General features: G+C 38.9%; 1 protein-coding gene across 1 annotated transcript in view; it reads right to left on the minus strand.

The window, feature by feature from the left end:
- PDE6A (phosphodiesterase 6A) overlaps positions 1-25,956 on the minus strand; it is a 107,950-nt gene that overhangs the window by 23,217 nt on the left and 58,777 nt on the right. The window contains exons 16-17 of the mRNA XM_056811456.1: positions 23,976-24,076; positions 5,365-5,472 (exon numbers count right to left, since the gene is read on the minus strand). Coding sequence (XP_056667434.1) covers positions 5,365-5,472; positions 23,976-24,076 — 209 coding nt within the window. The remainder of the gene's footprint in view (positions 1-5,364; positions 5,473-23,975; positions 24,077-25,956) is intronic.

Here is a 25,956-nt window from a genome sequence, read left to right on the forward strand (position 1 = left end):
CTCTGAGGGTGGAGCCCAGCCAGGGAGTAACAAAATTCTCCTGCTCATCTACTTTCACCTTCATCTACTTTCACCTTCACTCTCCCATTCACCACAATGGTCATTATAATTTTGTTCTTTCTTCCTCAAGTCTTCTATTGCACCCCACTTTTCCACACCCTCTCAATTGAGAATTTTGACTTATACTTCAGCAAAACAACAATAACTAAAGCCGCTCATTTAGGACTAGATTCTTTCTCATCTTGCATCACTCAGATGTCTTCCCCCATTATCTCTTGCTTTACCTCTGTCTCATGTGAAGTCGTTGCCCTCCTTGCCAGAGGGAACCCTTCTACATGCTCAAGTGATCTCGTTCCATCCATATTCTCTGGGAGATTACCCCCTCTAGAATCCTCATTCTCATTGATCTTTAATCTCCTGGTCAATTAGTTGCTTCTGTGCTACCTAGAAATATAACCATGTCTCTCTGGTCCTTAAAAATTTTCACTTCATCTGACCATTTCCAATATTTCTCCTACTATCTTGGCTAACTTCCTTGAGAAAGTCTTCTCCAGTAGGTGTCTCTTTTCCTTCTCTCACTCTCTTTTAAAAAAAAAAAAATCCCTTTTATGCATTGCTGGTGGAGTTGTGAACTGATCCAACCATTCTGGAGGGCAATTTGGAACTATGCCCAAAGGGCACTAAAAGACTTTCTGCCCTTTGACCCAGTCATAGCACTGCTGGGTTTGTACCCCAAAGAGATAATAAGGAAAAAGACTTGTACCAGAATATTCATAGCTGCGCTCTTTGTGGTGGCCAAAAATTGGAAAATGAGGGGATGCCCTTCAATTGGGGAATGGCTGAACAAATTGTGGTATATGTTTGTGATGGAATACTATTGTGCAAAAAGGAATAATAAAGTGGAGGAATTCCATAGAAACTGGAACAACCTCCAGGAAGTGATGCAGAGTGAAAGGAGCAGAACCAGGAGAACATTGTACACAGAGACTGATACATTGTGGTACAATGGAATGTAATGGACTTCTCCATTAGTGGCAATGCAGTGATCCTGAACAACACGGAGGGATCTACGAGAAAGAACACTATCCACATTCAGAGGAAAAACTGTGGGAGTAAAAACACTTTGAATACATGGGTCGAGGAGATATGGCTGGGGATGTAGACTTAATGAACATTCTAGTGTAAACAACAACATGGAAATAGGTTCTGATCAAGGACACATGTGATACCCAATGAAATTGCACATCTACTTCAGGAAGGGTGGGTAGAAGGGAGGGAGGGAAATAAAGTGAGTATTGTAGCCAGAAAAATAAAATAAAAAATTTTTAAAGAAAATCTCTTACCTTCCATTTTAGAATCAATACTGTGTATTGGCTCCAAGGCAGAAGAGTGGTAAGGGCTAGGCAATGGGGGTTAAGTGACTTGCCCAGGATCATGCAGCTAGGAAGTGTCTGAGACCACATTTGAATCTAAGACCTCCTGTTTCTAGGCCTGGCTCTCAACCCACTGAGCTACCCAGCTGTCTGTCCTCTTCTCTCACTCTCTTTTAAACTCTCTGCAGTCCTACTTGTGACCTCAACTGGAATTACTCTCTCCAAATGTACTAGTGATCTTTTGATCAACAAATCTAATGTCCTTTACCCCAGGGCTCATTTTTCTTGATTCCTCTGCAGCCTTTGACACCTTTTCTCCTTTATATTCTCTCCTCTATAGGTTTCTATGACACTTCTTTATCCTAGTTCTCTGGCCTCCCCATTTCTTCAGAGTATCCTTTGCTAGATGTAAATCCAGGTATTGCCCATTAATGCTAGATGTTTCCCCAAGAGTGTGACCTTCTTCTCCCTCTCTCCTAGCTCACATGGTGATCTCATCAGCTCCCATAGGTTCAATGGTCATCTCTATGAAGATAATTCCTAGATTTATTTATCCAATCCTAACTTTTCTCCTGAAAATTTTGTTGTTCAGTCATTTTCACTTGTATCTAACACTTTTTGACCCCATTTGAGGTTTTCCGGGCAGATACTGGAGTGGTTTGCCATTTCCTTCTCCAGATCATTGACATAAGAGGAAACTGAGGCAAACAGGTTTAAGTGACTCACCCAGAGTCACATAGTAAATGTCTAAAGCTAGATTGAACTCAAGAAGATGAATTTTCCTGATTCCAGGCCTGGCACTCTCTCCACTAAACCACTTAGCTGCCCCTCAACAACAACAACAAAAATCTTTTCTTCTGACCTGCAATTCCACCTTTCCAATGGCTTATTGAATATTTTGCACTGGATATCCTGTAGACATCTAAAACTTACAGGTCCAAAACAAAACTTATTCTTTCTCCCCGTACCTTCACCTTCACCCTCCACTCTTTCTAACTGCTGAGGGTACAATCATCCTCCCAGGTACACTGACTCAACTTTATACCATATATCCAATCTGTTGCCAATTAAGAACATGTCACCCCCTTCCCCAATAAATTCCACTGGTTTCCTGTTACTGCCAGGACCAAATTCAAAATCCTCCATCTGGCTTTTTGCACAAACTTTCCCTTCCTACCTTTCCATTTTTCTTTTCACTTAATTCCCTCCGTTTACTCTACAATCTGACAATGGCCTTCTTGCCATTCCTTAAACATGATAGTCTATCTCCTGACTCTATGCCCTTTCAACGGCTGTCCCCCAGGCCTGGAATGTCCTCCCTTCTGGTCTATATCTCCTGGCTACCTTCAAGTCTAAGATCAAATCTCACCTTTTTCAAGAAGCTTTTTCCAGTCTCCCCACCCTACCTTCTTCATTGCTAATGCCTTCCCTCTGAGATGAACTTATATTTACTCTATGTACAGGACATAGATAGAAAAGATGCTCTAATCCTCTAGGTGGAGTACTAAGTCTGGAGTTACAAAGATGAGTTTTCTTGATTTCATATGTCATTTCAGAAATTTACTAGCTGTGTGAACCTGGGCAAGTCACTTAACCTTGTTTGCCTTGGTTTCCTCATCTGTCAAATGACCTCAAGAAGGAAATGGAAAACCACTCCAGTATCTCTGCCAAGAAAACCCCAAATAGGGTCATGAAAAGTCAGACACGAATGAAATGACTGAACTACATAGATAGATAGATAGATAGATAGATAGATAGATAGATAGATAGATGGATGGATGGATGATATATAGAGAGGAAGACAGATAAAGAAAGATCAAGATAGAAAGATTAAGAAAGATAGAAAGATAAAGATACATAGTTAGAGATAAAGAGAAAGATAGAGAGATAGATAGTTAAAGAAAGATAAAGATAGATAAGGAGAGTTAATTAAAGATACATAGATAGATAGATGGATGGATAGATAGATAGATAGATAGATAGATAGATAGATAGATAGATAGATAGATAGATAGAAATAGAACTATGTGGATAGCTTTATAGTTTGAATGTACCTATTACTTACATGGCATCTCCTCCATTAGAGCATAAGCTCTTTGAGGGCAAGACTATGTTTTTGCCTTTCTTTGCATTCCCAGTACTAAGCACAGAACCTGGAATGTAGTCAGTCAGTGAATAAACATTTGTTAAGTGCCTAGTACATGCCAAGCACTATGGTAAGCACCAGGAGTACAAATAAAAGTTAAAGATAAGCCCTATGGGACAGGTAGGTGGCTCAGTGGATAGAGAGCCAGACCTGGAGATAGAAGTCCTGAGTTCAAATTTGGCCTCTGACAGTTGAATGACCCTGGGCAAGTCACTTAACCCCAATTGCTTAGCTCTTACCACTCTTCTACCTCAGAACCAATACTTAGTATCGATTCCAAGACAGAAGGTAAGGGTTAAAAAAAAAGAGACCCCATCACAATGCAATGGAGGTGACAAAATGCAAATCACTACATACAACCAAGCTACATACAGGATAAATAGGAAGACCCTAGCATAAGAGGGATCAGGAAATGCTTCCTAAAGAAGGCAGGACATTATCTGGGACTTGAAGGAAGCCAGGGGCAGAGATGAGGAGAGAGAATTTAGGAAATGCTTAATAAGTACTTGTCAGCTGACTGGTTTTCTATTCCAGGATTACTAGAAGAGTGATATATACTCTCCAGTTAAGAAATAACTAAAGGTTCAAGTCTTGCCTCAGACCCTTCCCAGCTGTGTGACCCTGAACAAGTCACTTGACCCCCATTGCTTAGCCCTTACCACTCTTCTGCCTTGGAGCCAATACACAGTATTGATTCCAAGGCGGAAGATAAGGGTTAAAAATATATATATATATATAACTAAAGGGCATGAGCAGTTTGCAAAGGAGAAAGTACAAAGAGCCAATAATCAAATGAAAAGCTACTCCAATCCCCTAAGAATAAGAAATGCAAATCAACACAGGCTTGACCTCCCGCCTTACTACACACCCAGTTAGTAAATCTTGCGCTCCTTGCCCCACCCCCTCACCCCAAACAAAAGCAATATAAAATGCCATGTTGGCAGGGTTGGGAGAAACCGTTGTTGTTGGGGGGGGGGGGGTATTGCATTCCCCAAAAAAAGTTTGTGCCAATATACAAACCGAATCACATCCTTTGATCCAGTCATTTCATTGCTAGGATTTATCCCAAAGGTGTCACAAACACACAAAGAAAAAAATCCAGATCTTTCAGTATAAAATGTAGCATATACGGAAAAAACGTCTAAAGATTAGAATGATCCAAAATTGAATTGAGTTGCTTGCTGGGGGAGGGGAGCGAGAGCGTATGACCATACGTTAGGAATCACAGAAATACAGGATTTCAAAGTTGGAAAGGACTTTAGAAGTCATCTAGCACAATCTGTACTCAACCAGGAGTTTCCATGGCAACCTCTCTGCAATGTGGCCTTGACACACCACTGGAGGGAGACAGAGGCTGTTCTATGAAGGTCACAACATGGGGGAGGTGGGGAGAAAGAGAGGGAAAAGAAGGAAATTCGCCAAAGCCTTCAGGCAACTTTCTATGTAATGAATTATTCTTGTTAAGTGGGTGCTAATACCATAAGTCTCGATCCCTTCTAGCTTCAGCATCCTGGAGCAAAGTTCCAGGAACTCTTCCCTCCGTAAGCTCTCCGTTTTCTGTGTACTCCCAAACTCTTGACAACCAGACCAGCTGGCCTTTTATCTCCTCCACCAGAGCTCTGGCTATTTCCTCCTACCACTAAATCTTCCCAGTGGCTGAATCAACTCTCCTTTCTAACAAAATCAAGAAAGCAAAAGTGTGGTAAGGATTCTCCTCATTCAAGAGATAATACTGGTGTCTGTCTTCCACCGGAAATTCTGTGGTCTCCATAATGGCGACTTTAAGGGGATTCGATATTAATGCTATTAATTATTTAATAATGTTAAAATCCTGCTAATACTCACATGACAATTTCCTTCCGTGTCTGTTCCAACATCATGTACTGGGTCCACTCCTGTTCACTTTCATAAGTTTTAGATTGATCCACAATCTTTTGGAACATTGCCCTTTTTCTGGAAACAACAGAGAAGAGGATCCTAAGGTAAGTTGGGGCAAAGGAATTCACATTTCAGTATTCATTACATTCAGTATTCATTTACCCCTTAGCCTGTAAGCTCCTGAAGGTCAGGGAGTGTCTTTTGCCTCTTTTTGTGTTTGCTGTATTTCTTTCTTTTTCTTTTTTTAAACCAGGACTTTTGATCTTAGAATCAGCACTGTGTATTGGTTCCAAGACAAAAGAGTGGGAAGGGCTAGGCAATGGGGGTTAAGTGACTTGCCCAGGGTCACACAGCTAGGAAGCATCAGAGATCAAATTTGAACCCAGAATCTCCCATCTCCAGATCTGAAGCTCTATCTGCTGTGCCTCCTAGCTGCACCCTATCTACTGTATTTCTCATAGTCCCTGGCTCATAGTAGTCACTTAAATGTTTATTGATTGGTTGATATTTTCAGATAGAAGACCTCTATAGGAACCATACTAACCCAGCTGAACTATGATTAATTATAATGATTAAACAACGAACCTTAGCTGTAGGGAATAGACAGAGGAAACACAGCTTCTCTAGATAGATGATGGGTACTTTGGAGGCAGAATATTTTATATCTTATCAGATTCAGTCACTGTGCTGGGCTGTTTGGTTTAACCTAACTGCTTTTTTACTGTATTAGGCTTCACATTTGTATGGGGTAGGAAGTGAATGACGGAGAGATGTCTATTCAAAATGACTGTGAGGCAAAAACTAAGGCATCAAAAAAACCCTAAAATATTCCCAAGGTTTTATCCATAATGGAGCCAGATCATATGGACTCCCAAGACCCAATTGTTAAATTTTCAGAGTGATTATTTGTACCTTGGAAATCAGCAAATGTTACAAACTGGGGCTTGATTTATTGTTGTTGATTGTCTAGATTTAAGAAAGTAATGGAAATAAATCTTAGCACAGATGAAATTTAAAAATGTGTTGAGGTTACATTTTTTTTTGGAGATGGGGTAGGGGAAGGGGGAAGAAATAAACATTTGTATATAGCACCTACTATGTGAGAGGCAATGTTTTAACAACTATAACTTCATTTGATCCAGTTGTTAAACATTTACCAGCATACCCCTAACCCAAAGGTATCAAAGGCAGTGGAAAAAGCAATATACTGGAAACCAGGCTGCTGAAATTTTAATCCATTTTAGTTATGTGAAATCTAATAATTTTTTCATTTTGATATTTGTGGTAGTAAAAATAAAATTGATTGAAGACTTCTGTCTTGGGTTCAAATCTGGCCTCAGACACTTCCTAGCTGTGTAACCCTGGGCAAGTCAAAGATAAACAAATACTTTGGCCATGTAATGAGAAGAGAGAGCTCACAGAGAAAGAGTTTGAGGTTGGTAAATATTGAAGACAAAAGAAGGGGACAGCAGAGGATGAGATAAGTAGTGCTCGAAGCAACGAACATGAGCTTGGACAGGCTTCGGGAGATAGTGGAGGATAAAAGGACCTGGCATGCTATGGTCATAAAGAGTCAGATACGACTCAACCAATTTGTAATGTTGATATGAATTGTCTTAGCCATATTGCCTGTCTAAGTGTGTCTGTCTATTAGAATACTACTATAAGAAATACAGAAGAAAAACAACTGCTTGATCACATGGTTCATTGGGGACATGACTGGGAAAGTGGACTCTAAACGATCACCCTAGTGCAAATATTAATAATATAGAAATAGGTCTTGATCAATGACACATGTGAAACCCAGTGGAATTGCACATCGGCTATGGTAGAGAGGTGGGAGGAGGGGAGGGAAAGAACATGAATCATGTAACCATGAGAAAATATTCTAAATTAATTAAATTAAAAATTTTCAATTCAAGAATACTACTATAAGAGTATGCTCATTATTTCCACTGTGGAAACTATGGGAAGAAATGCTCAAAGTTTATGGAGAAAATGTTTGATCACTATTTTCTCCCTATGACTTATCTTTCCTACATCTAAACCTATTCTCTGCCTCATCTTGAATATCATTCCCTCCACTTGTCAGTTTCTCAGACTATGTGTATTCTGACTTCACTTTCTTCACTTCCCAATTTTCTCCTTTCCTAACTCAACTCTACACTGTCCTCTACTCCTGAATCCTTTGATCTACTGTTCTATCTTTATCCTTTGCTAAACTCCACTTCACTACATCAAGTAATTCTTACTCTTCCTTAATTTGTTTCCCTCTCTTGTTCTCCACAAAAGTCATTCCAAATCCTCTCTTCTGTCCGAAAGCCTCCCACTTCTCTTTCCCCCTTTTAGTTGAAGATCTTGACTTACTTTATTGAGAAAATCAAAGATATTAGTCATGAGTGCAGTCTTCTATTCATCTCAAACCCCCACGATACCACCCTCAACTCTCTCATCTTTTCCTTTAGTCTCTGATAATAAATTGACCCTTTCCCTTGGCAAGGCTAGTCTCTCTTCATGTGCCTTCAGTCTTCACATCCTTTCAAGCAAGTTGTCTACTGAATCATGACTGCCTTCCCACATCTCTAATCTTCATTCTCTATTTACTGATTTCTTGCTTATTGTCTACAAACACCCCATCTGTCCCAATCCTGGAAACACCTGTACTAGACCCTACATTTCTCTCAAGCTATCATGCTATTTCCCCCTCCTTTTCTTAGCCAAGCTCCTAGAAAAAGCTATCTATACTCATTACTTTTATGTCCTCTCCTTCCACTCACTTCTCTGCCCTTTGTAATGTGATTTCCAAATTCATCATTCAACTGAAATGAATCTTCAAAATAACCAAACATTTGTTACTTGCCAATCTGATGGTCTTTTTTGCAGATGATCTTCATACATCATTTGACACTTTGGACTGTCTTCTCTTTCTAGATACTTTTCCCTCTCTATGCCTTTGTGATACTACTTGTTGGTTCTTTCACTCCAGTTTTCATTTTGTGGTGTTATTTTAAGATTGGTTAGAGAGGATTCCCAGGGTTTTGACCTTTCCCTGTTTCTACTCTGCCATCTTGGCTCTGCCTCCCTTGTTGCTTCTAGGATCACACATGAAACATATTTTTTCATTTTTTAAAAGTGCTTCACAACCTGGCCCCAACCTATATTTCCATTTCATTATATATTACATCCCTAGATAGCTTTCTGCAATCTAACCAAATTGGTCTTTTCTCAGTTCCTTACATATGGTATTCCATCTATCATATGTTCACCTTTAGACTGGTCATCCCTCATGCCTAGAATTTGCTCTCTCCTCATCTTTGTCTGATTGAATCCTTCCTTCAAGATGCAAGCGCTACCTTATATATGAAACCTTTCTTGACACCCCCAACTGCTAATTCTCTCTACTTCTATCTTGCATTTATTCTGCAAATGTTGTGGGGAAAACACACCAACATTTGTGGCAGCATTATGTCCTAAGAATAGTTTCAATTCAGAGATATGAAAGGATTTTATTTAAAGAAGAGGTTTAAGATAGTAAAATAACCTAGGCTGATGAAATGGTCTGAGGGCTAATAGAATAGCTTTAAGTTTGATGAAGTAGCCTGAGCTGTGGATGAGGGTTTGCATCATTATTGAGGGTCTGAGGGCTTGTCGCCTCCTATTAGAGGGAAATCTCCACATTTTCCCAGGATAGCCCACCCCTAGGCATTACAGGGGACTACAGGTTGAAAATCTCAAGTAGATACAAATCCAGGTAGAGGTATGTTTTAGGGTCTGACATGTCAAAGGAGAACTTAAGGACACCAAAAAAGGAATAAGGAGCATGTGCAGATTTAGAGGATTCTCTTGGAATACCAGAGCCCTTAGTGTGCATGTCCCATGCTTCCCCCCCATTGTCCTACCTGCCATTATTTGTTAGCATAGGAGATGTCTTGCTACTCTTCTGAAATATCAAAGAGAGGAACATAGGGAGAGTACAGTCCGGTACATGACCACTATAGGTGACTAATAATGCCTAACAATTCAGAATGAAAGTTCTGAACAATATAAATAATAAAATACAATAGCATAAAACTGATGGAAATACAGAACAGTACAAAACCATTATGAGTGATTAATAATGCAGAATGGTTAACTAATTAATAATATAGATTTTATAATATATGCTTTACTTGTGCTAACAATATTGATCTTGTAATTTATGTTTAGCTAGTGCTAATTGGTGAAAAAAACCCAAGATTTTAGAATATAAGGGTCCTTTTTTATCACTACCTATCACTACCCACCTCCATCACATATACTTATATATATATATATATATATATATACATGTTGTGTCTCCCAATAAAATGTAAGCTCCTTGAGAGAAACAATTGTTTCTTTTTTGCATTTGCATCCTCAGTACTTAGTATGTCATCTGTGACAATGTAGGCAACTTAATAAATGCTTGTCAAGTGAGTGATTCTTTCTATCTCAGTAAATGCCTTTGCTTTGAGCTAATTTTGGCTACTGGCTGATTATTAGAAGTACATTGGTAGGGGCTTATAAGCTAATAGTCTTCAGAGTGAGGATCCAACCTTCATGCTTGAGTTGGCAGGGTACGGATTGGGGTGGGGGCAGCATACTTTTTATAAGTCTCTTATTTATTGGACCTTGATAATACCATCACTATAATTTACACCAAGTTAACTTCCTCTGAAACACCTCTGAAAAAGAGGTGCAAAATGATCATCTCCCTACTAACCTCTAATCATTACAGTAAAGTATGGATTACAAGAATCAGATAATTGTGTTAAAGAAAAATATTTCTTATCCCCCAAAGAAAAGATAGTTTTACCCTCTACCCCTTCTAATCTATTGACACCTTCTGTCAGAATGAGTGGACCCCAATGAGCCTTGTGTGTTCTATTATTAACAGAGTTAAACATCTTTGATTTAAAACCCCCTCATTTCCCAAAAAGGAAAATCCTATTTTTAAAAATATTTTATAAGTATAGATCAGACTACATTATTCCCCTGATCAAGAAGGTGCTTTTTCTCCCAACTACATCATTCTCCTTTGCTCTACATTCCAACCAAACTGGTTTGCCTGCTTTTCTCTTCACACAAGTCTGTTTCTTGGTTCTCCCATGCCTACTCTCTCCTCACCTCCATCTCTTAGAAACACTAGTTTTCTTCAAGGCTCAGCTTGAGGGCTATCACTCACACAAACCCTATCCTGATTCCCTCCAGTTGCTTGTGCTCCACCCCTGAAATTATTTTATATTTGCTTTATATATATGTGTGTGTGTGTGTGTGTGTGTGTGTGTGTGTAATATATTTACTTCTCTATATACATGCTATCCATCCCCAGTACCATGGAAGCTTCTTTAGGTCAGGGATTATTTGGCAAGAAAGATTAATTTGCACATCCATTCCAAGTAGAAGGTAACTTGGTGTTAGTTATAACGCTGATGCTGCCAAGGCTAAATAAGTAATCAGTAAATGTTTTTAGTTTCTGCTCTTTTTGTCTATAGGCTGACTATTAGAGGTAATTACACCTGTGGGGGTTTATGAGCTACAGTTTTAGGAGCAAGAACCTAACCCTCAAAACTGTTGTCTGCAGGTTTTGTTTTCTGGGTTGGTTTTTTACTCTCCTATTATCTCCTGAAGCATAGAACAAGTGAAAATAATTTTATTCTTTATTTTCTCCGGGTTTTCTTTCTGGTAGATATGAATAGGTTTCTCTATCCTTCTCTAGTGGTTTCCAAGGAGGTCAGGCTAAGCCTGGAGCATGTATCCTTTGGTAATCCATTCCTGTCCTTTATTTGGGAATGTCTGTGTATTTTGCATCTTTAGGTCATTGTTAAGGATCCTGCTTTTGATTTACATTCATTTGAGTAGATTTGCATATATATACTGTTAGAAACTGCCTGGAAACACTAGGTGCTTGCTAGTATTTACATTTCTCTCTTCCTCACACTTTTTTCCTTGAGTAAAAACCTGTGATTTCACTGGTGTGGGGAATTGAATAGGAGGAAAGCTCTCCTAACCAAAAGAGATCAGTTCCTGCTTTGCAACTAAATTATCTTAGAGAGTTGCCTCGGGCTCTTAAAGGTTCAACTGCGTCAGGGGAGGAACTTGCCAAATCTATCTGACTCTGCAGGCTATTCCATCCATTCTAACAGGCTGCTTCTCTGACATTTTTCTGCCTTTGGACTCCTCACTCCTCTGATGAACATTGGCAATTTATAGTCAGAGAGTTGCTGAGACACCAAGAGGTTAAGTGATTTGTCCATAGTCATGCGGCTAGTGTGGGTCAGAGGCAGTGTCTGGATCTCATGGTGAATGTATAAAGTTTGCTCAGGGGTAAAAAGAGAGCACAAGGAAACAAGAATGTACCCTCTTCTTTCTCCAGAGATGTTGATCAGAGTTATGGCAGCAGGTTGATGTCAGGATGCTGGGAGTCAAGTTCTTGTCCCAGGCAAGGCGAGTCCAGCAGGACTTGTAGCCCAATGAAGAGGTCAGGCTCAGGGGCAAGAGGTGAGGCACCACCCAGGAGGTCAGTAGAAGGAAAAAAGGCAGAGTTGGCTAACGTCCCCTAGCAACCACAAAGTTGGGTTGGCAGGCCAGTGCCTCAATACACTCCATGACATGACTCCAGAGCCCTGAAATGTGGGGAGAAACCACAGCGGGAATCTGCCAGAAGGTCGTATATGAAGTCAGATGAGCTTCCTTATGGACATGTGTGAGGCAATGGATAAACTTAAGAAGCACTAATATCACCTGTGTTCAGAGAGACGCTTGACTTATTCTGGATACTTAGCTTCTTTTCATTTTGCCTCACAATGATATCTAGCATTTATATTGTATTTTACAAATATTATTTCATTTTATTCTCATAACAACTCTAGGAGGTAGGTGCTCTTATTATTCCTTTCTTACAGATAAGGAAACTGAGGCAGACAGCGGTTAAAGTGATTTGTCACAGCTAGTAAATGTCTGTGGCAGGATTTAAACTCAGGTTTTCCTTATTCCAAGTCCAGTGTTCTATCCACTAAGTCACCTAGCTATCTAAAACAGCAGCAGCTCTGTTGGCTGCCATGTCAAACTATTTGCTCATTTTGAATTCGCCTACTAGAACTTTCAGGCCTTTTTCTACATGAACTGTTTTCTAGGCAAATCTTCCCTATCCTGTACTTCTACAATTAATTTTTCTTTAAACTCTTACCTTTCATCTTAGAATCAATACTGTATATTGGTTCCAAGGCAAGAGAACAGTAAGGGCAAAGCAAGGGAGTTAAGTGACTTGCCCAGGGTTACACAATTAAGAAGTAAGTCTGAGGCCAGATTGGAACCCAGGACTAGGTCTCTCTCTCAATCTACTGAGCCACCTAGCTGCCCCCTTTCTACAAGTGATTTTTAAAAACTAATATCTAAAACCAAAAGTCATAGACAAGAGTGACAAAGGATAGTCAGACATGGGTGGAGCCAATAGAACAGATCTAATCCCCTTTCTACTTGACAGTCTTCAAAATATTTGAAGATACCTGGCTGTTACCATCCCCTCTCCTCATTGCTTCTCTTCCCTAGGCTAAACATCTCTGATCCTTGTCCGAGAGGGCTAAGACCTAGAGTGGCCTTCTGGGGCATAGTGGGAGGTCATGAGAAAAATAGGATACCTGACAATGTATCCCCATACTGACTGACATGCTACTGGCCAACATGGATGCTCCATGTGGGTACCAGACTCTTAAAATGGAATGGAGGGGACAGCAAGGTGATTGGAGATGGGAGGTCCTGGGTTCCAAACTGGCCTTAGACACGTCTAGTCATGTGACCCTGGGCAAATCACTTAAACCTCATAGCCTAGTCCTTATACTTGAACTTGGAACCAATAATCAGGATGAGTTCTAGGATGAAAGACAAGGGTTTGGAAGGAAGGAAGGAAGGAAGGAAGGAAGGAAGGAAGGAAGGAAGGAAGGAAGGAAGGAAGGAAGGAAGGAAGGAAGGAAGGAAGGAAGGAAGGAAAGAAGGGAGGGAGGGAGGGAGGGAGGAAAGAAGGGTTGGTGTTAGCCAGATTGGTGTATGTTGATCTATGGCCAAGATGATTTTTTATCATGTATGATTATATAACTCTGTAAATAGGTTTTGGTCTTTTGCTCCTCAAAAACTAGAAAAGTTATTTGAAAACATATTTCCAGCTCTGAAATGAGCCAAGAACAATTTGTATAAGGAGGACAAAATATTCCCCTTAAGTTCTTGGCAAAAAGTTCTTGGCTGTTCTTTTTGTGTGTTGGAAGGAGTCTGTTTTTATCTGTCCAGAAGTATTAGCTGATATTGAATCACAGAATGTCAACACTGTAAGGGAACTTAGAAATATTAGACCCAATTTCTTCATTTTACAGAGGGAACTGAGACCCATGGGAAAACCTCCCAAAGTTACATAACAAGACAGACCCAAGTGGGACTGGATTCTAGATCTTCTGAGTCTCAAACTTGTTTATATAACATGATAGTTGAGGAGACTGAGGCCTTGAGAAAGGAAATGTTTTACCTGAGGAAATTTAGTAAGCTAATAGCAGAGCCAAGACTAGAACCAATTCTGAATCCTAATTCTAAATCCCTGAATTCAATTCATATACTACTATGCCAAAGGGAAATAAGAAAGGAAGTTACACCAAAGGTGAGAGCCCAAATCTCCTAGTCCTTACTCTATCTATCCTTTTACCAGCAAATCCCCATCCCTGGTTCTTCTAGTACTTTTAATTTGTAGGCCTTATCTAATGAGACATCCCCACCTTTTGCTAACTCCACCCCACTCCTCCCTATGTTTTCATCTCCATTCAACTCAACCCTATGCTTTCCCAGTCTCTTTTCTCCTCTAAAAGGTCTCCTCTTTCATAGTGAACCCTGGAATTTTTCTCTTTTTTTGTGATAAAAATATTTTATTTTACCAATTATATGTAACAACAAATTTCCACATAAGTTTTCTGAAGTTGTGAGATCCACATTGCCTCTCTGTCTCTCTTCCCTCCTCCTGCCAAGAGCTGGCAGCAGTTAGATCTGGTCTATACATATATTATCACACAAAATATATTTCCATATTGTTCATTGTCTGAAATAAATAACTATATGAAACTAAAACCCCCAAACATAAACCCAAACAATTGAAAAATTATTAGCTTTCATCAACATTGCAGCTTGTGAAGATTGGATTTAGCTCTCCTAATTTAGCTCTTCCTTGATAGTGAAGATAAAATTGCAATCCCATCTATTTTTAGATTTTAATCCCCCAAAGTGCAAACCCCGTGTTTAAAGTAGATCTACCCGTTTTAACCACAAAAAGGTATGAACTAACTACAAAAAGGTGCAAACCACAAAAAGGTGCGAACTAACCACAAAAAGGCTTCAACACCCACCCATTTCATACATTGAGTGAGAGGTCTGTGAAAGAATGGGCAGTACTGGAGAGGAGTGTCTTCTGTGATTGGTAGATGTTGTAAATCTTGAAATCTCTCAGACTTGTGAATGTTAAAAATTTCTCCATCCGGGAGTTCTTAATTGGAACAAATTCCCTACTGAGAAACATTCCCCATTTTGATGTGAGAACTCACCAGGATTAGAAATGGGAGGACCTCTACTCCAACCATACTTAAGACTGCTTTAGGGGAAAAAAACTCCTTGCTAAACAATGAAAGTACTTGGATCCATGCTTATGGTGGGGCAAGGAGTTCTTTGAGCCAGGCCTGTTTTTAGAATTGATACAATGGGATGCTAGGTACCTAAAAGGGTCGGGCAAGTTTTGTCTTAATGAGATTAGTTGACTCAGCTGTGTTTTCATTGGTTCAAACTTACTGAGGAGATTTGTCAACTTAGCAGGAATTTAGATGGGCAGTCCTTTGGATAACATCTACAGTGATTGGTAGCTATAGGGACTTAGGGGAGGTGACATGAGAGAAAAAGCCCTATATAAGAAAAAGCAGAATCTCTTGAGGATATATATCCTTTTGGAGAATTCCTTTTGGAGGATCTCTGATGAGGACCGCTTGGGAAGAATCTCTTGAGAGAGGCTCTGGAGAAGGGAAGCTCTTGGAGGACAATCTCTAAGGAGGTCTCCCTGGAGCTCCTGTAAGGGGACTCTGTTCCTCTGGAGGCTCTGGAGAGAGGCCCTTTGGAACAGTCTCTGGCTGGAAGGCTCTCTGGTGAAGTCAGCTGAGATGGGCTAGCCTGGTGTTACTAGAATCCTTGTTTAGTCAGACCTTGTGGTGAGTGTTAAAAAAACTGACTGATTTCTCTCTTAAGACTCAGGTCTAGGCCATATTGGCTTGAGGCCCTTCATACTTATTCCTTTCTTACTCTCTCTCTCTCTCTTTCTTTGATTACTCATTGTATTGTTAATTAAAATCTCTATAAAACCCAATTGACTTGGGTATTTGAATAATTGGGAATATTTCCCTGACGACCACCTTATATTTGATTTAAAACCCAAGACACTGTAGTGAAACATATTTCTGAGATCAAATTTACTCACCCTCTCTTATATCTATCACAATTTATATCTTCCACCATTTTACTTTCCACCATTCACTACAGTTTAAGACCTCAACCATTTTAAATCTCACAATATAAAACTTAGAGGAAGTGACACAAGAGAAAAAGGTCTTTAAATAGAGGAAACAGAGGCACACAAGGATGGATCAATCAATATAGAGAAGAGTCACTCATAGGAGAGACTGGAAGACACACTTGAGGAGAGACTGGACAACAGACAATCAGACTTGGAGTGAAGACACTTGGCTGTGGAATTGGACTCCTGGAGGATGGGACATAGAGCGCTCTCTGTGAGTACACAACCACCCTGCCTCCCTTCTTCCCCCCAGAGTTTATTACTAGAAAGACAGAGGGACTTGGTAAGAGATGCTCCCTTCCCCCTCTCCACCATGTCTGAGGACATTTCTCATATGACCTGCCTCTCTGCCCAGCAGCCAATGGGAGCACACAGGGAGGAAAGTGGGTGGTTCACAGGTGGCAGAATTGGAAGGGAGCAGTGTTTAGGCCATTCCCCTCCTCTTCGCTATACTCACTGAGGCCATTCCTCCCTTTGCCCAGCAGCCCAATGGGAGTACTTTCTGCCTCCCCTGTGTGGGGTAAGGATGGGGTGGGACACATCCAGCACTTGGTAGTAGGGAGGGCACAGCACAAGGTCTGGGGGGGGGCAGCACTCCATCTCTAAAATGTTCACCATCACTGCTCTAGGTCAATTTGTTTCATTTCACAAGTTCGTAACTGTTATTGGCCATTCTGCCTACCCCAACATATATGCTCTTTCTTATACTTAGAAATTTGGGCGTACTTCAGATATCCTTACCTCCCAATTCATCAACCATTTCACCTCCCATCACCTATATCTTCACTCTATATCTGCCACTCAGAAGGTAGGAAGCACTCATCATTCCCCACAATGATGTTACAGTCATGATTTTGACCTTTGAAACTATCCTCTTCAATAATATTGCTCTTCCATCTCTCATTCTCTCGCACTCCCTCTAAATCAATCTTCAATCACTTCTAACTTTCTCATTCTTCACTTTGTTTTGCCTTCACTGTTCTTCTTTTTCCTTTTTAAAAGAACCCTTACCTTAAGTCTTAGAATCAATACTAAGCATTGATTCCAAGGCAGAGGAGTGGTAAAGACTAGGAAATTGGGGTTAAAGTAGGAAATTGGGGCTAAATGACTTGCTCTGAGTCACTCGGTTAGAAAATATCTGAGGTCTAATTTGAACCCAGGATCTCCTGTTTCCAGACCTGGCTTTCTATCCACTGAGCAAGCTAGCTGCTCCCTCACTATTTTTTCTTCACGGTATTGGCCCCCCTACCTAATTGTTTTCCCAGTGGCACCCTGATATAATGGAAAGAGCACTGGCTTTGAAGTTAAAGGACCTGGTTTTGAATTCTGCCTCTGCTGCTTATTTTCTATATGACCTTAGGCAAATTATTCAAACTCTCTGATCCTCAGTTTTCTCAGTTTTAAAGTGGGACTACACTAAATGAATCCCTAAGGTCCTTTACTATCATTAATACACTGTCATTGAATCACTTGCTCCCTTGTGCTATCACTTATGCTTAATCAATGCTCAGATGAGGGCAGTGGTTATTCCCTAGGGGTATGCTTGTCAATGTTTAACAACCTCTGGTGGTAGTTGGGGGAAGGGAGTACCTGTAATACATTTTTAAGGATTATTCTGCATTATCAACATTTTCTCCATAACTTTGTCATGTAAAAATATTATTATTTTAAATTGCAAAGTTTAAATTCCTTTTGAGAAGAATTTTAGATTAAGAAACATGCTACCTCTCCGAATCCAGAAATGGAACTGTTTGGAGAAGACATCACAAAGATGCCTCCAGACCACAAGCTGCATGAGAAGATCAAGAATGAACTTTGGGTGTGGTTGATTGAACATTTATTTGTATGTATACTGTCATACCAAAGGGAACTTCCCCCTAACTGGCTTTTTGTCAATGCATCTAGTAATTATTGGTTTTGTTCTTCTTTCCTCTTATCCTCAAATTATTGTAATCTTTAAGTTGATTATGTTTTCATGATCCTTTTGGGGAAACTTTTCCCAATAGAATCAAATGGAGGAATGTAAAACTGGAGATTTGAACCCCAGATTTCAATATCCAGAAGTCCTTGGCAGTTCCCAGAATTCCCTATAATATCATCTGAATTCCCACCTGGGCTGAGAACAAAAATTGTATTTAAACTGACTGTACCACTTACTTGCTCTCTCTGCTTCCACTTCTAAGCACACGCGGCTCTCAAAATGTAGAGTAAGTGGCTGTGAATTGGGTTCTGTGCCCTAAGCACATGCTTTCTTATTTTGTATTTTCTTTCATTCTTAATTCTAATAATCTTTAATAAACCTCTAAAAATATAATACTTTTAGTAGAGAAACTAATTTAATTTTTATAGTCTGGATAACATAAAAATAAATCAAGTCCTACTTATAGCATTTGCTGATTTGTAAGGCATAAATGCCCACAATGAAAATTTAAATTATTGGCTTTCTGGAGCCTATTTGAACTATCTCCAGCACATCCCTGGTTATTTTAGCATCCTCTCTCTCTCTCTCTCTCTCTCTCTCTCTCTCTCTCTGTTCTTAAAGGTGCTAAAAGAAGTCATGTAAAATCAGGCCAGCTTGGTCCACTACCAAGATAATGTGATGTTATCTATTTTCAGCTGAAACTTTGCTACGTCATTCATTGATTGATTGACATACTTATCTCAGAAATTCTCTCAGACCTCTCAAATTATATCCCATCCCCACCTTCTCTACCACTTCTAAACAGATGACTTTCAAATATATTTTACTGAGAAAATTGAGACTATCCATCATGTGCTCTCTACTCAAGATCTCAAAATCCTTCCAAATATTCATCAATCCTCTCCTCTTGTATTCTTGTCTCTAAAGAATAGGTGGCCTTTAGTGCTAGGGGTTCCTGGGATCTCTTCTTGTGCTCTTTTTTTTTTTAACCCTTATCTTCCACCAATTGGTTCTAAGGCAATAACAATTAAGTGACTTGCCCAGGGTCACACCATAGGAAATGTCAGAATCCAGATTTGAGACCAGGACCTCCTGTATAACTTCTCGTGCTCTTAAATCCATTTACTCCAGGAGATTGCTTGACAGTTATTCCTTTTAAAATCAGTTTCTTCATATCTGTTTTTACCCAATGCTTACACACATGCTCAAGGCTCTATTATCCTAAAAGACTTTTCATTTGATTTTATCATCCCTTCACTCTATTGACTGTGATGGAATACTGTTATGCTATAAGAAATGATGAGCATGGGGCAGCTCAGTGGCACAGTGGATAGCATGCTTGGTCTGGAGCTGGGAGGATCTGGGCTCAAATCTGGCCTCTGACACATCCTAGTCATTTAATCCTGTTTGCCTAGTCCTCGGTCCTCTGTCTTAGAGTTGTTACTAGAGCAGAAAATAAAGATTTTAAAAAGAAATGATGAGCAGGATGATTTCAGAAAAATCTGGAAAGACTTATATGAAAGAACGTAAAGTGAAGTGAGTGGAACCAGAATAATACTGTTCATGGTAATGGGAATATTGTTTGATGAACAAATGTGAAAGGCCTAGTTATTCTTATAATACACTGATCTAAGACCAAAAAAATGATATATTCAATTTTATAATGGATTAATCAAATCAGACTTTTTTGTTCCCTTCTGAACATTTTTATTAAGACTTTTTTCTGTCTTTCTTCTCTATTACTACCCATTAACCTTTCCTTCTCATAAAAGTTGTCTCCTGTAACAAATAAGTATAGTCAAGCAAAACAAATCAACGTGACTAATCTTTTATCTGATAAACTTTATGACATTTTCTCAATTTTAAACCTTGGTAGATTTTGACATTATTGATTACCCCTTCCTCCCAGATCCTCTCCCTCATACTTTCTATGTTCTATGTTTAGTTTCCTATTTTTTTTTAACTCTTACCTTCTTATACAAAGTATTGGTTCCAAGGCAGAAGAGCAATAAGGGTTAGGCAATTGGGATTAAGTGACTTCCGAAGGGTCACATAGTTAGAAAGTTTCTGAGGTCAGATTTGAACCCAGAACCTCCTGTCTCCAAACCTGGCTCTCTATCCATTGGGACACCTACCTGGCCCTGCCTGATCTTTATTATACTAGATCGTCTACTTTTCAGCCACTAAGAAGAGGTGTCCCCAAAGACTCTGTCCCCAGCCCTCTACACTTTCTCTCATGGAGATTTCATCAGATATGATGGGTCAATGAGCACTTTTGAGCAGATGGCTCCTAAATCAATAGCCATAATCTCTGTCCTGAAATCCACATCCACATATACCAATACCCGTGAAAGATCTCTGTGTGAATGTTTTATTATCATCTTAATCTCAATAAGTACAAAGTGAAATTAATTCTTTTCCTCCCTAAACAGAAACCTCCTTCAAATTTCCCTAATTCATTTGAGGGCACCCCATTCTTCTAATTTTCCTAGTTCACAATCTTAAACCTGTCTTCTACTCTTCCACCTCCTTTACTGTATCCAATTGATTCACCAACTCTTGTCAGTTTTGCTTACTTGATATACCTTGAATACATCCCCTTCACTCCACTTACCCTCCACTCCACCTTACCACCCTATTTCAGGGCTTAATTCCCTCTCTATTGAACTGTTCTGATAAGAGGGAAACAAGCATTTATTAAGCATCTTCTGGGGTGGAGCTAAAATGGCGGAGAAAATACATAGACTCACCTAATTTCTACCAAATTACCCTCCAAAAAACTATAATATAATACCTTAAAACAAATTCTGAAGCAGTATAACCCACAAAAAGATGGGGTGAAATGATTTTTCATCCCCAAACAACTTAGAAAGGCCAGCAAGAAAGATCTAGTGCACAAAGATGGAAGTGGAGCACAAATCAAAATACCAAGGCAGACCCACCATGGCAACAGGTCTTGGGAGGCAGTTGACTTAGCAGCAAAGACTTCTGGAGCTCTCAGCCACAGATGGTAAGGAAAGGATCAGACAACTGTTCAGAAAGAGATTACAGAAACTTTGCCAGCTCTGGGTGTAAGATTTTTGGTGCATTGCCCATATTCAGAACCAGGTTGCAGTCCCAGGGCATGGTCTCAGGATGAGGAATACTAGTATGCACCAGTGCTTGGGTACACAGGGAGAAGAGGACCTGGTCATAGTTCCAAGGCAGAAAAGAATACTTATGGTTATAGACCAGAGCACAGTCTGGGGAGAATAGTACAGACACTTCTCCTTATATCATACCACCTTGGAAGAACTGAAAACTTATAGATCTCCTAAGCTAGCTCTGAAGGTAGCTGTATTAAAAACCCCAAAGCTTGGAACAGTGCTCCCTTCACCACAGGTACAGAACCCAACATTAACAGTTACTGTTTTTTAGTTAAAAGAAAAGAAAAAAGCTGGAAAATTAGTAAATAACAACTAAAAAAAACTCAATATAGAAAGTTATTTTGGTGAAAGGAAAGACCAAAAAACAAACTCAGAAGAAGACAACAAAGTCAATACCATTGTATCCAAAGCCTCCAAGAAAAATGTGAATTGCTCTCAGGCTTCAAAAGGATTGATGGAAGAACACCAAAAAAAGCATTTTAGAAATCAAATAAAAGATGTAGAAGAAAAATTGGGAAGAAAAATGAGAGTGATATACAGGAAAGGCATGAAAAAAGTCAACAGCTTGGTAAAAGAGATACCAAAAAACCCCCAAAAAACAACCTTAAGAAATCAATACCCTAAAAAAAGAATAGGCCAATTGGTAAAAGAGGCACAAAAAATCCAATGAAGAGAAGGGCTTCTTAAAAGCCAGAATTAGTCATATTGGAAAAAGAGGTACAAAAGTTCATTGAGTAAAAGAACTCTAAAAAAGTAGAATTGGCCAAATGGAAAAGGAGGTGCAAAGCCCACTGAAGAAATCATGTTTTTAAAATTGGAATTGGACAAGTAGGAGCTAATGACTCCATGAGACATCAAGAAACAATCAAAGTCAAAAGAATGAAAAAATAGGAGAAAATGTGCAATATCTCATTGGAAAAGCAACTGACCTGGAAAATAAATCAAGAAGAAATAATCTAAGAATTATCAGACTTGCTGAAAGTCATGATAAAAAAAAAGAATTTAGATATCATCTTTCAAAAAATATCAAGGAAAACTGCCCTGCTAGTCTAGAACCAAAGAGTAAAATAGAAATAGAAAGAATTCACTGATCACCTCCTAAAAAAGATACCAAAAGGATAACTCCCAGGAATATTATAACCACATTCCAGAACTCCCATGTCATGGAGAAAATAGTGCAAACATCCAAAAAGAAACAATTCAAATATCATGGAGCCCCAGTCAGGATAACACAAGACTTAGCAGCTTCTACATTAAAAGATTGAAGGGCCTGGAATATGATATTTGAGAGGGAAAAGGACCTCTGGCAAAGAATCCAAGTATTTCTTACCCAACAAAACTGAACACTTTCCTTTAGGAGAAAAAAAATGGGTGTTCAATTAAATTGAGGACTTTCAAACATTCCTGCTGAAGAGACCAGAGCTGAATGGAAAATTTGACTCTCAAATACAAGATTCAAGAGAAGCATAAAAAGAAACCAAAACTCATTTAATGAGGCTAAACTATTTATATGTCAAGGGGAGATGATTCTTGTAACTCTTTAAGAACTTTTTCATTATTAGGGACCTTAGAAGGAGTATACATAGATAGAGAGCAAAGATGGGATTTGAATATGATGAGATGATATAAAAATAAATAAAATTAAACCATGAGAAAGAGAAATGAATTGGGAGGAGGGGAAAGGGGAAAATAGAATGGTGTAAATTACTACACATAAAAAGAGGCATGAAAGAGCTTTAACAATGGAGGGATAGATAGGGAAGGTCAGGAGGGGGGTGGGGGAACACATAAACTTTATTCTCATCAGAAGTGGCTCAGTAAGAAAGGAATATACACAATCAATTGGATAAAGAAATATATCTTACCCTATTGGAAAGTAGGAGGGGAAAAAGGATAAGAGAAGGTAGGTGGGACTGATAAAAAAAGAGGGTAAAATGAAGGATGGTGGTCAGAAACTAAATAGGGGGAAATAGGATGAAGAATAATGCATAATAATTATAATGATGGAAAAAATTTTTACAAGTCTCTAATAAAGGCCTAATTTCTTAAATACATTGAGAAATTAGTTGATTATATAAGAATACAAGTCATTCCCCAATTAATAAGTGGTCAAAGGATATAAACTGGCATTTCTCAGATGAAGCTCTCTATAGTCATGCAAAAAATGCTTTAAATTATGTTAATTAAATAAATGCAAATTAAAACAACTCTATGGTACCATCCCACATCTGTCAGATTGGCTGTTGTGACAGAAAAGGAAAATGACAACACTTGATGGGGATATGGGAAAATTGAGACACTAATCCACTTTGGGGGAGTTATGAACTGATTCAACCACTCTGGAGACCTATTTGGACCTTTGCCCAAAGGGCTATAAAATAGTACAAACCCCTTGACCCAGAAATACCATCACTAGATTTGTATTCCAAAAGAGATAAAAAAGAAAAGGGGAAGGACCTATATGTACAAAAATATTTAAAGTAGCTCTTTTTGTGGAGGTAAAGAACTGTAAAATGAGTGGATACCATCAATTGGGAATGGCTGAGTAAGTTATAGAATATGTTTGTAATGAGATACTATTGTTCTCTAAGAAATGGACAACAGGAGTTCAGAAAAGTCTGAAAGACTTGCATGAACCAAAGCAGAGTGAAATAAGCAAAACCAGATCAATATTGTACACAGTGAAAGAAATGCTATACAATGAACAACTGTGAATAACTTAGCTCTTCTCAGGATTACAATAATGCAAAACAATCCCAAAGGACTTGTGATAAAAAATGCTATCTGCTTCCAGAGAAGAGACTAATGATGTCTGAATCCAGACAAAAGCATACTTTTTTTCAGCTTCTAAATTTTTTTTTGTTTGAGTTTCCTTCCATAAAAAAATTAATATGGATACACGTACTTGAAATAAAGGGCAAGATCAGTAGCAATGATTGCAATATCCATCATGTGAATGGCATGTTCATGCTGTCTTCGATTAAGGTTCTGGAAGATGTTTAGACTCTGAGGAAAAACAAAAGAGATGCATATTTTAAAAGCTGTAGCATCCAAAGCTTGCCAAAGGTTTTGGAGCAGTTGAAATGAAATCTGTTCAAAAGGAAGGAAATCTTTCTTTTGTTTGGATCCACTGACCAGGGTCCCTTTGCTTTAAAGAGACAATGTTACCTTTCCCTTGCTATGAAAAAAGGAGGTCTCAAAAAAGGCAGGGTATATGTGTGTGGGTACAAGGATGAGTTCAAGTGCCCCAATTTTGAGTTTTGAGAGAGATTGGAGAGAGTGTGGAGGGAGACAGGGTTGCTGGTGTCTCTGTTGCTGTTCTTACTATGAGTAGGAAACATTTTGTAAATCACATATTGCAGTTCCTAGCACATGATAGGTGCATAATATTATTATTGTTATTATTTTCCTGAGATCTAGATGGGAAGTGTGCCTTAGTAGACCAGTCATTGCTGCATTTCTTCCATTCTGGAAACTGATATCAGAGGATGATTTTTGCCCATCCTTATTTATCCCCTCCCATGTACCCCCACATCCAAAGCTGACCTTTCTTTTAAATTTTGTTAACATTTGTAAGGCAAACATGAGGTTGAACAAAGTAATTTTTTATTTGTTTGTGTTTTATTAATGGCAATGGGATAGGAGATAAAACTTACATATTACAAAGACAGAGAGGAAATTGATAGAGAAAATAGATTGTTGGAAGTTGCCAAATCATTTCCAGCTGAGGGGCTCTGGAAGTATATGAAAGAGAATTTTACTGAATCATATCCTATAATTTCTCAAGCCGGAGTAAAAATGTAAATCCAGCTTTACCCCCTAATAGCAATTTCTGACTGCAAGCAGTGGGGATGGGAAGTGGGGGGCGGGGGGAGATGCTTTGTCCCTTGTTCTATTCTGCTGTGCTCAAGGAGCTCCCTTCACAAGGTAGATTAGAAAGTCATATCTAATAGAGAAGAGTTCCTAGGAAAGACTGGCGATAACCACATTCCAAAGGTGAGGGCCAGAGAGAAGGGGGTTAAAAATGCTAATTTTTTCTTGCCTGATATTCTTAGAATTGCTTAGAGCACTAAGAAATTAAATGACTTACCCAGGTTCACACACCTCAGAGGCAGGATTTGAACCCAGTTTTCCTGGTTTCAAGGCTACCTCTTTTCCCAATTCACCATGATGCTTCCCTATGAAGGCTAGGCTTATGTGTAATACATCTTTTTATACTGCACATAAAATACTTGTATCTAATGTTTTAATATTTCACAGAATCATCAATGCAATGATCCACTATAATTCCAGTGGACTTATAAAAAGGCAGTCCACTTCTAAATAGAGAACTGTTTATTTAGAGTAGCGGTTTTAAAACATATTTTTCTCTTTCTTTTTCTTGTTTTTTTTAGTGACTAAATGTGAAAATATGTTTGCATGCAATCATATGTATGTGTATATATATATATATATATTTATAAAATGTATATCCTATTTCATGCTTTTTCAATGGATGGAATAAGGAGTAGAAGGAAAGAGAATTTTGAATGGAAGTTAAATTTTAATTTAAATTGTTAAATTAAAATTAAAGTTAAATTAAAAAAATAATATTTCAGGGGGCAGTTGGGTGGCTCAGTTTATTGAGAGTCAGGCCTAGAGATGGGAGGTCCTGGGTTCAAATCTGGCCTCAGACACTTCCCAGCTGTGTGACCCTGGGCAAGTCACTTAACCCTCATTGCCTAGCTCTTACCACTCTTCTGCCTTGGAGCCAATAAAAAGGATTGATTCCAAGATGGAAGGTAAGGGTTTTAAATTAAAAAATAATAATAATAATAATATTTCAGCGAACCACTGTGGATATATTTCCCAGACACAAACAGTAATCTATCTGTGTTTTCTTGTCA

Source organism: Monodelphis domestica, chromosome 1, assembly GCF_027887165.1.
Source record: "Monodelphis domestica isolate mMonDom1 chromosome 1, mMonDom1.pri, whole genome shotgun sequence".
Lineage (NCBI taxonomy): Eukaryota > Metazoa > Chordata > Mammalia > Didelphimorphia > Didelphidae > Monodelphis > Monodelphis domestica.